Source organism: Rana temporaria, chromosome 6 (genome assembly GCF_905171775.1).
Source record: "Rana temporaria chromosome 6, aRanTem1.1, whole genome shotgun sequence".
Classification (NCBI taxonomy): domain Eukaryota; kingdom Metazoa; phylum Chordata; class Amphibia; order Anura; family Ranidae; genus Rana; species Rana temporaria.
This window is the reverse complement of record NC_053494.1, coordinates 195,404,217-195,417,574: the sequence shown is the minus strand read 5'-3', so window position 1 is coordinate 195,417,574 and position 13,358 is coordinate 195,404,217. Positions and strand designations below refer to the sequence as shown.

Here is a 13,358-nt window from a genome sequence, read left to right as displayed (position 1 = left end):
CCTAGAGTCATGCATGGGATGAGGTCACAAGGGAGCTAGAGAGCAGGAGGTCTTGGGAGGAGCGAAGAGAACGATTTGGTTGGTATTTTGAGACCAGGTTAGTGATGTAGCTGGGGGCCAGGTTGTGGGTGGCTTTGTAAGTTATTATTAGTATCTATACATTCAAATGGACTATCAAACTGAAAGAAATCATAGGGCCACATATGCTCAATCTAAGCGCATTACTAATCAGAACCTAAAATCTGCCTCTGTCGACAAAGATTAACTCATCTTCCCAAAATGTTTACTTACAGTAGGTGCTGCCGATTTTGTATATCCAGCGTGATAGAATCGCGCTGGATATCGCCGCTGTGAGGCTGTGCTTCTCGCGCACGCTGCCCCCATGAGATGCGGCACATCCATAAGAATGATGCAAAATGAAGTAAAAACGTTCTGGACATCCACACTCCAAAAATAAATTGCTTTTATTTTAAAATAAAAAAAAAACACACAAAAGGCATGTTTTTTTATTTTAAAATAAAAGAAATTTATTTTTGGAGTGCGGCCGTACAGAAAGTTTTTCCTTCATTTTGCATCATTCCATGCATTACCAGCACCCGTGGCTTTGCATCAGGTGCGGAGACTTTCTGATTAGTATCATAGAGCGTGATTTTTCTTTTTCACATCCATAGGAATGTATTATGGCGAGCGGGAGGAGCGACAGGGGTCGCGGGGCGGCCAATGTCCCGCTATCTGACCGTAATTATGCACAATATTGCGGTCAGGTAGTCTTTTGCATGGCCTAGGCCCACGGTAATGTTGGGAATCTCGATGCAAAAAATTTCTCTACATTGGTCATGCCTGTGCAGTCAATCACCATAGACCTTTTTGAAGTAGTGACATGCATTGTGACATGTTATCTTGGTAACAGGGTCACTTTAATCCCATTCTCCTACAGTTGTGGTATATACGGCTTCATGCCCCCTCCACCCTCTTCCAGCACTGACACCGCAATGTAAACACTTACTCACCCGCTCAGCTCTCTTAGCAGGCTGGCCTCACCCAACAATCTACAGCTGGCTATAGGCTCAGCCAATAACAAGCCTGTCTGCTTAGATAGACACAGCTCTTCGCCAATCGCAGCGTAGTCCATTCATAGGCGGAGTCAAGCAAGAAAGACGCACGGTGTATGGTGCGGCTCAACGGGGGAGGGGCTATATATGACTAGGAACGGCGGGGGAACATACAGCTATTCAAATGAAAGCTGTATTGTTCCCCGCACTTATCAACTAGATGGCGGCAGTGGGGGGGGGGTCTTGGCTTTATCTTTGAGGACTGCTCTTCTACACTCTCCGCCCCCTCGCCGCCCCTCTCTGCCCGCTCTCTCTCTGGAAAAAAAAGGTATTGGGTGAAGCATCGGGAGCATTTGCGCGAGTACAAGTATCGGGACAACCCTAGTATCTACCATCCAAGACTCATCCCTGGCATCCTGTACAACATAGATAATTTATAATAAATTCATCACTTTCAGATGTTTAATAAAGAAAGGATTCCCTTTAATATATCAGCTATTATATTCAGTTTTTTGCCTGGAGTTTTCTTTCCATTTGTACATCTCTATTAGGTTGGGAAAGATAAGAAAAGGCTAAAAGATGTCACGACAAGCAATCAATCCATAAGGCAAATGCACAATATACAGCCAGCTCCTTAACTGTCCAGAGACAGCATTTAATGGTAATTGCTTACATGGCCTTTCTGTGTTTCTCCTGTAACTCTATCCATTGAATCCACCAAGCACCATTCAGGGCTTGACCTCTTGTTCTGCTATTGACTTTTGTTGCATTGAGGGGGAACAACGAAGCTAATTATCAGGGGCCAATCAGTTTGGTTACTTTCTACTCTTTATGGAAAAAAATAAAAAATAATGCCCGAACACAGGTCTACAAATCTTTCATCTTATACATTGTGTGTATGTCTATTCACTGCCAGCAGCCAAGTAGAAAAGAACAAATGGTTACCAAGCAACCGGCATTGATTGAACATAGCAAAACAACGTGAATGATTTCTATATTGCATACAGACACATACCACTATGGAAAGGAGAAAGGCAGGGGGGAGGAGGGGGGTATGTCCATCCTATCTACTTCTTATTAATTTTCTATTTTACCCGATTTCCACTACGAGAGAAAATTTGCAATGAAGTCACCCCAGACATTTACCCCCTTGGGGTGAGAAGCAGCTTGTATGCTGCATATTACATACATAATAGTATCTTGCCTGTTTATGTATGTATCATTCATGCAATGTAATAGTTGTGCTGCCAGCCATGTCCCACATCAACAGTGCTGAATGTAGGAGATTGAAACAGTTAGAAAAGGAAATGAGGCTTGTAGTGTCCTCACTTGGCCCTTGGTTGCTTTGGGGATTATATGTGGGAAAGATAAACATTGTGAACGTGGAGCAGGATACTCCCCACCATGTTTTCTGTTTATTACTCAGATGTCAGCGGATTACTGCCAATCTGTACCAAAACGGTCCCCTCTATCATTGTGTGGTAGGTCTGCTCCCTTCGCCATCCATCAATGTGTAATAGGACTGTCCTCTCTACCCTCTATCAGTGTATAGTAGGACTGTCCCCGCTACCCTTCATCAACGTATAGTAGGACTGTCCCCTTTACCCTCTATTAGTGTGTAGTAGGACTGTTCCCTGCACCTTCCATCAATGTATAGTAGGACTTCTACCTCCGACCTTCATCAATGTATAGTAGGACTGCTCTCTCTGCCCTCCATCAGTGTATAGTTGGACTGTCCCCGCTACCCTCTATCATTGTATAGTAAGACTGTCCCCGCTACCCTCTATCAGTGTGTAGTAGGACTGCTCCCTCCGCCTCCATCAATGTATAGTAGGACTGTCCCCTCTACCTTCTATCAGTGTGTAGTAGGACTGCTCCCTCCGCCTCCATCAATGTATAGTAGGACTGTCCCCTCTACCTCTATCAGTGTGTAGTAGGACTGCTCCCTTTTCCCTCCATCAATGTATAGTAGAACTGCTCCCTCTGCCCTCCATCAATGTATAGTAGGACTGTCCCCTATACCCTCTATCAGTGTGTAGTAGAACTGCTCCCTCTGCCATCCATCAATGTATAGTAGGACTGCTTCCTCCACCCTCCATCAATGTATAGTAGGACTGCTTCCTCCACCCTCCATCAATGTATAGTAGGACTGCTTCCTCCGCCCTCCATCAGTGTATAGTAGGACTGCTTCCTCCACCCTCTATCAATGTATAGTAGGACTTATTCCTCCGCCCTCCATCAGTGTGTTGTAGGACTGCCTCCTCTGCCCTACATCAGTGTATAGTAGGACTGCTCCCTCCGCCCTCAATCAATGTATAGTAGGACTGTCCTCTCTACTCTCTATCAGTGTGTAGTAGGAATGCCTCCACGCTAACCAATGCGTAGTAGGACTGTTCCCTTTACCCTCCATCAATGTGTAGTAGGACTGTCCCCTCCTTTCTAATCAATATGTAATAAGACTGTCACTTCAGCTCTCTATCATTGTGTAGTAGGACTGCCCCCTCCTCACTAATCAATGTATAGTAAGACTGTTACTTCAGCTCTCTATCCGCCCTTAGGACTGCTCCCTCCGCCCTTAATCGGTGTGTAGTAGGACTGCTCCCTCAGCCCTTAATGTGTAGTAGGACTGCTTTCACTGCCCTCCATCAATGTGTAGTATGATTATCCCATCTATGCTCTATTAGTGTATAGTAGGACTGTCCCCTTCGCCCTCCATCAATATGTAGTAGGACTACACCCTCCTCTGTAATCAATACGTAGTAAGACTGTCACGTCAGCTCTCTATCAGTGTGTAGTAGACCTGTTCCCTCTGCACTCTATTATTGTGTAGTAGGACTATTCCCTCCACCCTCTATGAATGTGTAGTAGGACTGTTCCCTCCGCCCTCCATCAGTGAGTAGTAAGACTGTTCCATTGCCCTCCATCAATCTTTTGTAGGACTGTCCCTTCATCCCTAATCAATGTGTAGTAGGAATATCACTTCAGCTTTCTATCATTGTGTAGAAGGACTCTCCCTCATCCCTCTGTCACTGTTAGTGTGGAGAAGGACTGTTCCTCATCCCCCTGTGTAGTGTGTGTGTGTAGGATCCACTCAGCCTTAGGTAAGAGACTGTAGATTGTAGTGCCTTGAAAGCTTGCAGTGCAATTATTTAGTTAGCCAATTAATTGTATCACCCTAAATCCAAACGTCTACTATACATAATATACAATACATAATGTTTGGTGGATGTATGCAGCTTCATTTACACTAATAAGGTTGAGTGGTGGAAGACTTATTTTCCTTGTATATATTGCACTACACCCTTATCCCTATGTCATGAAGGACCTCCGTATCCCTCTGACACCATTAATCAGAAATGTCCCTCCCCTTCTTCCCTGAGTAGAAAGAGTATATTTAATAAATTGATCCTTTAAAAGAAGAATCTTTATACTTATTACTCACCGCAGGACATGGTTTCGTCGGATCTATCTCCACAGTCATCCTCCTGGTCGCACTGCCACGATTTGGAAATACAGCGGCCGTTGGCACAGGAAAATTGGTGAGGCTGACAGGTCCTGGCTGGAAGGGATAGGCAGAAGGGAATTATGGTTATGTGAAGATCACTTTAATATACATCAAGGAAATTGCTACCAAAAACCAAACATTTCTGGTGAAAATCAGGTCTGCATTTTATTTATCAAGGGGCTTGAGGTATGTTTTGTGTGTATCTGCTAACTATTCTTGGCATCCAGCCGCAAAACGCATGAACACAAAAACCAGAGACAGCTATTACAGTACATGGTAACCCTAACTGAATGGCATTTAATTTTCCAAAGCACAGTGAGGTTGACTTACTAAAGGCAAATAGGCCGTTCACTTTGAACATACTTGGATGATGGAAATCACAAGATCCCCACCTAATTTGCTAAACTCTGGGGAAAATTCCCTTGCAAAGTATAACTTTCCTTGCAAAGTAAATAGTCAATTTCCCTTTAGTAAATCAACATTGCATGCATTGCATTATATTCTACACTAAATGTGTTCCTAGGGGATGCTTTGTTGAAAAAAATTTGAGACAATTTCATTGTTATACACGTATACGGCAAGTAGGATACATCATGTATTGTGAACTCATACATGCCAACTATTTTAGATCTAAAATAGACAACTAGCAAAGGGTTAACTGTGTGCCTAGCCAGTGTTTTTGTGTACTGTGTGCTGCTTTCACTAGGATAAGATATTGATTCTAGTCCCTGCTTTGCAGAAACACAGAAGTAAGAAGAGCCGGCAAGACTGTAATTCTTGAAGTGTCGTTTATTGGTACATCAATGATGCTGACGCATTTCGACAATAGCCTTAGTCATAGCTATGACTAAGGCTATTGTCGAGATGCGTCAGAATCATTGTTTTATTGTCACTCTGATATACCAATAAGCAATAAACAACACTTCAATGATTACAGTCTTGCTGGCTCTTCTTACTACTGTTGCATTGGAGTGTGTTGGGACACATCAAGCCTCGGCACCTGTGAGTGGACCTGGTGTATAGATTGGGTTGTCCCTGCAGAGAGCGCCAATACCTTTCTTCTTTTCCATGCAGAAACACAGAATACATCCCTTCCCCCCTGTCAGAACTGAGCTATACCTTGTTTACAAAGGCATATCTCAGATCTCTGCATTTTATTACCGATCGGCGGGTGCCAGGGGACAACTAGGACCCACAGATTGTCTTCTGCTGTAAATTTTCACGTGCATTTGCACGCATGTGCAGAATCACGTGTATATATATGTGATCCTGCTCACAGCTGCTGCCCTGTAGCAGTAAAAGTGTTATAGGGCGGTCAGCAACTGGTTAAACCCAGTGGGTATGAGGCCTAACAATTCACTTCTGTTGAACAGGGAGGGTCACATACTGGTTGAAATTTTCCTGGTAACTGCTGAACAATCTGAATTTCTATCTGCTATGCCCAGCTTTAATCTCTATTGGAAAAGCTTGTGACAAGTTGGCAAAACATGGGAACACTAGAGAGAGGGACAGAGCATGGTCACCCCATAACAGGAAGTGCTTGAATAAGGACCTTTATGGGAGCACCGCCACCAGATATTATTTTAATAAGAGCCGCAGGTTCAAAAATATTGACAAAGACTTAAAAAATGTTTTCAACATGTTAGAGTTTATGTGAGATTGTAGTAATTGAATTTGCATATACACACGATTAAAGCGGAACTAAACATCTTAATCGGCATTGACTATTTTTAATCCTTATGCTGCTAGCATTAGTAAATAAATAAAAAAATTATATCATATTTACTTGTTTTAAACTTTTTTTTTTTACATTTCTTCAGCTACTTCCTGTTTTTCAGGCCTAGGTAAATGATGTCAAAATATACCAGGAGCAGGGCCTTATCTAGCCTATCTGATCTGGGGATGCATTATAAAAAGTCAGGGCACATAGTGAGTGTGATAGATGCTGGGTACCAATATTCCTCATCATCCAAATCAGAGACCCTTTTTACATCAGGTGTCCCCATTAGAGTGCTTTTTGCATCAGCTGTCTGCTTCAGAGTATCTCTCCTTACCTCAACTGTCCCATTAGAATGTCCCCTTACTTCAATTGCCCCCATCCGAGTGCCTCATGGATCACTGGATGTACTCAGAGACCTGGGAGGCATAACTAATGTAGCACCCTCTAGTGTGCTACTAACGTTACTGCATGCAAATTTATGTTATGACTCATGGTTAGTTTTGAGTCTGAAATTGGGCCAGGGTTTACTGCAAGTCAGGCTGGATGACTTACAGAGGCAAGTCTCTGGTATCTCCCCCTGGATCTGGAAGTTTGAAGAAACTTCTAGCAGTTAGTGGGTGAAGTCCAGCAGGACTAATCTCCATACTTGAAGGAACTTGGCCAATACCCAGGCCGAATGTCCTGGCACGGTGGCTGAGTCAGCTTCTAAATATGATGGAGCCATGCCAAGAGGGTAGTCGAGTGGAAGATGGAATGCTGAGGAGTCTGTCGGTGGCTTAAGAGGGACCACTGGATCTGGGGGGGGGGGGTTCTGCCTCTAGGGTGGGCTCAGGCTGGCTTGGAAAGATCCTGACAGCATTACAGTTTGCAAAGGAATCTTTGCCTGAGGAGCAGCAGGGAGCAAGGAGACAGAGTGAGTACATCAGCACACCCAGGGATTCACAAGGAGAGAGACTGTCACATGTAGAAAGCCTTTCAGGGGGACAACACTGTGCTAAACTCTTCCTACCCCTTTCCCTGCGAGATCTTCAGAGCAGCCAGGTGGGCTGGTGGTTCCTGTAGGCAGAAGAGCTGGGTGGGAGCAGTTCTAAAGAGAAGAGGAGAAAATACTGCATGCAGCTCACAACATATTGTACTATTTTCTAAAGAGCTCCTAGCCCTCAAGGTACTTTTGCTTTTGATCATTAACACTGTTGGAGGCCAGGAGGGAGAACAGTCCAGTATTTTGTACACAAGCTCAAAGACTGTTTCTCGTGTCTGAATGTGAGTGGAAAATACATGTTGCCTGGCTGTACAGGAATAGGGGAACCATTCACCAGCCCACCCCAACACCCCCTAGATCTGGGTCTGACCTTAAGTCTTCAGGAGGGGGGAAAGGAGAAGGAGCTTTCTTAGCTAAGCACACCTCCTGTCTGCATGTCTAAGCTAAGGGTAGATAGAATCCAGAAAGTAAATGCTACATGAATTATTTGCCCTTACTCAAGATGGCCATGCTAGGGAGCTGTTTTTCAAAGGGATGTTTGAACACAATAAAGCATGGAGACATGGATGGATGGAGGAGTTTGCTTGAATAGTAAAATCTAATTAAATTGCTTGTTCGGTTTGTGGTGCTCAGATAGTTTAGTTCCGCTTTAAGATAATATGTAAAAATATGCACAAAAAAAAACTACACAAGTTTTCCTTTAAAATAATAATTCAATAAAGCTGTGTGAGAGAGGTGCCAATTAAGTATTTATATAACATATGCCATTTTCTATCGTTTTATTTCTTCAAACTGTAACTCCTATTTGCAGCACTTTGTGCAAGCTGTTGTATGTGTTCTCTGTGAATTATGCCATTTTTTCCTGTCAGTTTCTCTGCAAACTCCAGCAGTTATTAAATTACTTTTAGCACTACTGTTATAACTATTTTGTGATGTGTTGTGACACGCAATTCATCAAGAATTCTAATTGCATTGGTCTCTTCATATATTTAATATTTTTACAGCAATTTACTTACATATCAAAAAACGCCACAAATTAGCCTTTGTGTGCAACAGCAAGACATAGATATAGATCTATCTATATCTATCTATATAGATAGATATATATCTATATCTATATATAGATAGATATATATATATATATATATATATATATATATATATATATAGATCTCTCTCTCTCTCTCTCTCTCTCTCTATATATATAAGGTAGTCCCTTCACTCCACTCCAGTCCAAACAGCACTGACAGTCTCGCTCTCAGCTTGCCTTGCTCCCATCCCACAAACCCACACACGAGGCTCCGGCAGCTCCGTTCAGCTCCCTTGCACCATGACATCACATGACACGCTCAGGCACTGCCTCCATCAGACCCCATCCCCCACTGGCGCCGCCCATACACACTGTAAAATGCACCTAGATGAGCAAAGTGCCACAGCCATATATTTTGCTGGCCTTCTTTTCCTGTCACCAGCATTTACTGGCAGGAGAAAATGCCAATTTTTAACTGGCTGCCAGTAAAAATACTAAGGGTTGCCAACACTGATAGGAGGCCTCAAATTTGATACCTGGAAAAGTCATACATAATATTCAGAGTATGGAATACTACAGAAGATGGGCAGAGATAGTGGACATGCTATAGGAGATGATCAGAGACTGGGGAAATACTACAAGAGATGGTCAGAGACTTGGGGCATAGTACAGTAGATAGTAAGAGACTTTGAACGTACTACAAGAGATGGTCAAAGATTTTGGACAGACTACAGGAAATGGTCAAAGACTTTGGAAATATTACAGGAGATGGTCAGCATCTGGGTACATACTACAGGAGATGATGAGAGACTGTAGATATACTTCATGACATGGTTGGATACTTTAGATATACTACAGGGGATGGTCAGAGTCTGGGTACCTAATACAGAAGATGGTCAAAGTCTGGGTACACAATACAGGAGATGCTCATAGACTAAAGAAATGCTGCAGGAGATGGTCAGAGACTAAATAAATGCTGCAGGAGATGGTCAGAGACTGGACATACTACAGGAGATGGTTATAGACTAGGGACATACTCCAGGAGATGGTCATAGACTAGGGACATACTACAGGAAATGGTTATAGGCTAGGGACATACTACAGGAGATGGTTATAGACTAGGGACATACTACAAGAGATGGTCATAGACTAGGGACATACTACAGGAAATGGTTATAGGCTAGGGACATACTACAGGAGATAATTATAGACTAGGGACATACTACAAGAGATGGTCTTAGACTAGGGACATACTACAGGAGGTGGTTATAGACTAGGGACATACTACAGGAGATGATTATAGACTAGGGACATACTACAGGAGATGGTAATAGACTAGGGACATACTACAAGAGATAGTCATAGACTAGGGACATACTACAGGAGATGGTCATAGGCTAGGGACATACTACAAGAGATGGTTATAGGCTAGGGACATACTACAGCAGATAGTTATAGACTAGGGGCATACTATAAGAGATGGTCTTAGACTAGGGACATACTACAGGAGGTGGTTATAGGCTAGGGACATACTACAGGAGATGGTTATAGGCTAGGGACATACTACAGGAGATGGTTATAGACTAGGGACATACTAAAGGAGATGGTAATAGACTAGGGACATGCTACAAGAGATGGTCATAGACTAGGGACATACTACAGGAGATGGTTATAGGCTAGGGACATACTACAGGAGATAGTTATACACTAGGGACATACTACAAGAGATGGTCATAGACTAGGGACATACTACAGGAGATGGTTATAGGCTAGGGACATACTACAACAGATGGTCATAGACTAGGGACATACTTGTGATCACTGTCAGAGAACACCTTGTGATCACTGAAAAAACTTGAGCAGGACGCGGACGAATGTGGGTATCACCCTGGCAGCATTGTCCAGCTTCTTCCAATGTCCATCAGGATTGAAATATGCATACTTGCCAAGCTGGACTAATGTACAGTATCTCACAAAAGTGAGTATACCCCTCACATTTTTGTAAGAGTACAGCTTGTATAACAGTGTAAATTTGTTGTCCCCTCAAAATAACTCAACACACAACCATTAATGTCTAAACTGTTGGCAACAAAAGTGAGTACACCAGTAAGTGGAGATGTCCAAATTGGGCCCAATTAGCCATTTCCCTCCTTGGTGTCATGTGACTCTCTAGTGTTACAAGGTCTCAGGTGTGAATGGGGAGCAGGTGTGTTAAATTGGGTGTTATCGCTCTCACTCAGTCATACTGGTCACTGATAGTTCAACATGGCACTTCTGGAACTCATGGCAAAGAACTCTATGAGGATCTGAAAAAAAGAATTGTTGCTCTACATAAAGAATGCCTAGGCTAAAAGAAAATAGCCAAGACCGTGAAACTGAGCTGCAGCACGGTGGCCAAGACCACACAGCGATATAACAGGACAGATTCCACTCAGAACTGGCCTCTTTGAAGTGGAGGGTTTTCAGGGATCTTCTAAAAGCTAATAGAGAAGAAGATAGACGGACAGATTGGGGTAAGGAGTTCCATAGGCTTGGAGAGGCTCTGAAAGGAAGGAGGTGGTCAAAGCTTAAGGAAAGCTTGAAGAGGAACAGACAGTATAGTGAACAATTTGGCCCACCTACCCACCCTCTTGGTAGATGTGTAAATACAGATATAATTAGCCCTGCATACATTTTGGGGATTTGAGGTATGGGAAGAGAAAGGGGGGCTTGTTTTGCGTGAAGTACTTTTGTCACAGCGGGTCCTTGATGGTGCCAAAAAGTAAAATGGTTGGTAATGAGTGGAGGGTTGGTTTAACCTTAATGATCACAAATATGTATGACTATGCAGTGTTAATTAAAAGTACTAAGGTTTATTCCAGGTGAATAATGTGTAAAATGACCTGTGTGTACTCCAAGCTAGTTGTGAATGGCTGGAGGCCAGTACAGGTTTTAGACGGAACATGACATTGGGTGGCACTGTCAAGGACTTGGATTTAATGTCTGTATTTGGATTACCAACATCTCCTGTTCTCTTCTTTTGCATTACATGGGGATAATACAAGCCTGAAGCCTGGTATACACAATGAGATTACCCGACGAATGATCAGCAATTTTTTTATTGGAATACTAGACTTAATATCTAAAATTAAGGTTACTAAAGCTCGGAAATTCTCGTAAGCCAGAATAAAAATTCTAAGTGATGTAATGTGTTATAGTGTATTGTATTTGTATTGTATTTTTGGACAAAAACTGATTAAACGAAAACCCTATGATCTGGTATCGTACAAGAAAACTTTTATGCTGCGTACACACAACCGTTTTTCGGGTTCTAAAAAATTACGTTTTTTTAATGTCATTAAAAACTATCGTGTGTGGGCTTCAGAGCATTTTTCGGGTTCTAAAAAATGGGCAATTTTTTTTTCGAACATGCTCTTTTTTCACAACGTTTTTAACATTGTCGTTTTTAAGGTTGTAAAAAATGGTCGTGTGGGCTTTAACGACGTGAAAAAAACGTGCATGCTCAGAAGCAAGTTATGAGACGGAGCGTTCGTTCTGGTAAAACTACTATTTGTAATGGAGTAAGCACATTCATCAAGCTGTAACAGACAGAAACGCGTGAATCGTCTTTTACTAACACAAAATCAGCTAAAGCAGCCCAAAGGGTGGCGCCATCTGAATGTAACTTCCCCTTTATAGTGCCGTCGTACTGTTGTATGTCACCGCACTTTGCTAGAGCATTTTTTTTCACGATCGTGTGTAGGGGTGTAACGGATCGTCACCGATCCGTGATCCGAACGGGCCACCCCGTTCGGATCGGCACACCCCGCGATCCGCGGAGCGCTCCGGAGCCTAGGCCTAGGAAAGTCCCCGGCTTCGGCCTAGCTCCGGAGCGGCGGCCAGTCTGCTTGCCAGAGCCCAGCGTGACACCGGGGAGGCGTGTCACGCTGTGCACTGGGCTCTAGCAAGCTGAATGGGAATGTTAGCAGTGAAGCACTGGTGTGAGAGGAGGGGGGGGGGGAAGGGGGAAAAAAGAGCACAATAGCAATTCACAGGGGTGGATTAAAGAGGAAGCAGGTGAGGCTGTTTGGGACTTAAAGTACAATCTTGATGTTTTTACAGCAAAAAAAAAAAAAAAAAAATTATATATATATATATATATATATATTTTTTGCTGTAAAAACATCAAGATTGTACTTTAAGTCCCAAACAGCCTCACCTGCTTCCTCTTTAATCCACCCCTGTGAATTGCTATTGTGCTCTTTTTTCGGATCAGCAAAAAAAAAAAAAAAAGTTCCTTTTTTTAATTGGTCCAAAAAAAAAAAAATTATATATATATATATATATATATATATATATATATATATATATATATATATATATATATATATATATATATATATACATTTTTTGGACCAATGAAAAAACGGACCCTTTTTTTTTTTTGCTGATCCGAAAATAATCCGATCCGTGACTCCTGATCCGAGGATCGATCCGATCCGTGAGTTTTTTGATCCGTTGCACCCCTAATCGTGTGTAGGCAAGGCCGTTTTAATGATCATGTTGAAAAAAACTTTTCTAGACCCTTAAAAACGTATTTTTTTAGAACCCAAAAAACAGTCGTGTGTACGCGGCATTAGTGTTTGCCCCTTCAGATAATTTTGGACGAAAGCTGTGTACTAGCGCTCAGATTATCATACTATCACTTCGAAAGGCAGTATCGTTTGTACAATTTTCTGATCGTGAGTACTGGCTTTGAAGGGAGTGACAAGGACTTTCCTGAAAATTTTCTTGCAAAGAGAACAATCACATCTAAGGACCAATAAGCTGAAATGTATTACATTTTTGCTCTTGGTTTTAGAAATCCTTTAAAGTTCAGTTTTGGTGGCAAGTATGGCGTCCTCTATAGTTATAGTACAATGAGTAGGCATCTGCCACCCAGGGATATGAAGTGTATTATTTAGAGAATTACCAGTGAAGAAATAAAGGGTAAAACCTGAAAAAAATTGCAGACATCTCATCTAAGCACCAATAAACTGCAATATATTAAGTTTATATTTTGGGTTTAGATGCGCTTTATAGTCTTGAAT

The 13,358-nt window shown here is 42.3% G+C and overlaps 1 protein-coding gene across 1 annotated transcript in view; it reads right to left on the bottom strand.

Moving 5' to 3' along the window:
• The window catches only part of LRP1B (LDL receptor related protein 1B), a 1,757,966-nt gene that overhangs the window by 718,290 nt on the left and 1,026,318 nt on the right, over positions 1-13,358 (bottom strand). Inside the window, exon 18 of the mRNA XM_040358043.1 lies at positions 4,495-4,611. Within this exon, the coding sequence (XP_040213977.1) occupies positions 4,495-4,611 (117 nt within the window). The remainder of the gene's footprint in view (positions 1-4,494; positions 4,612-13,358) is intronic.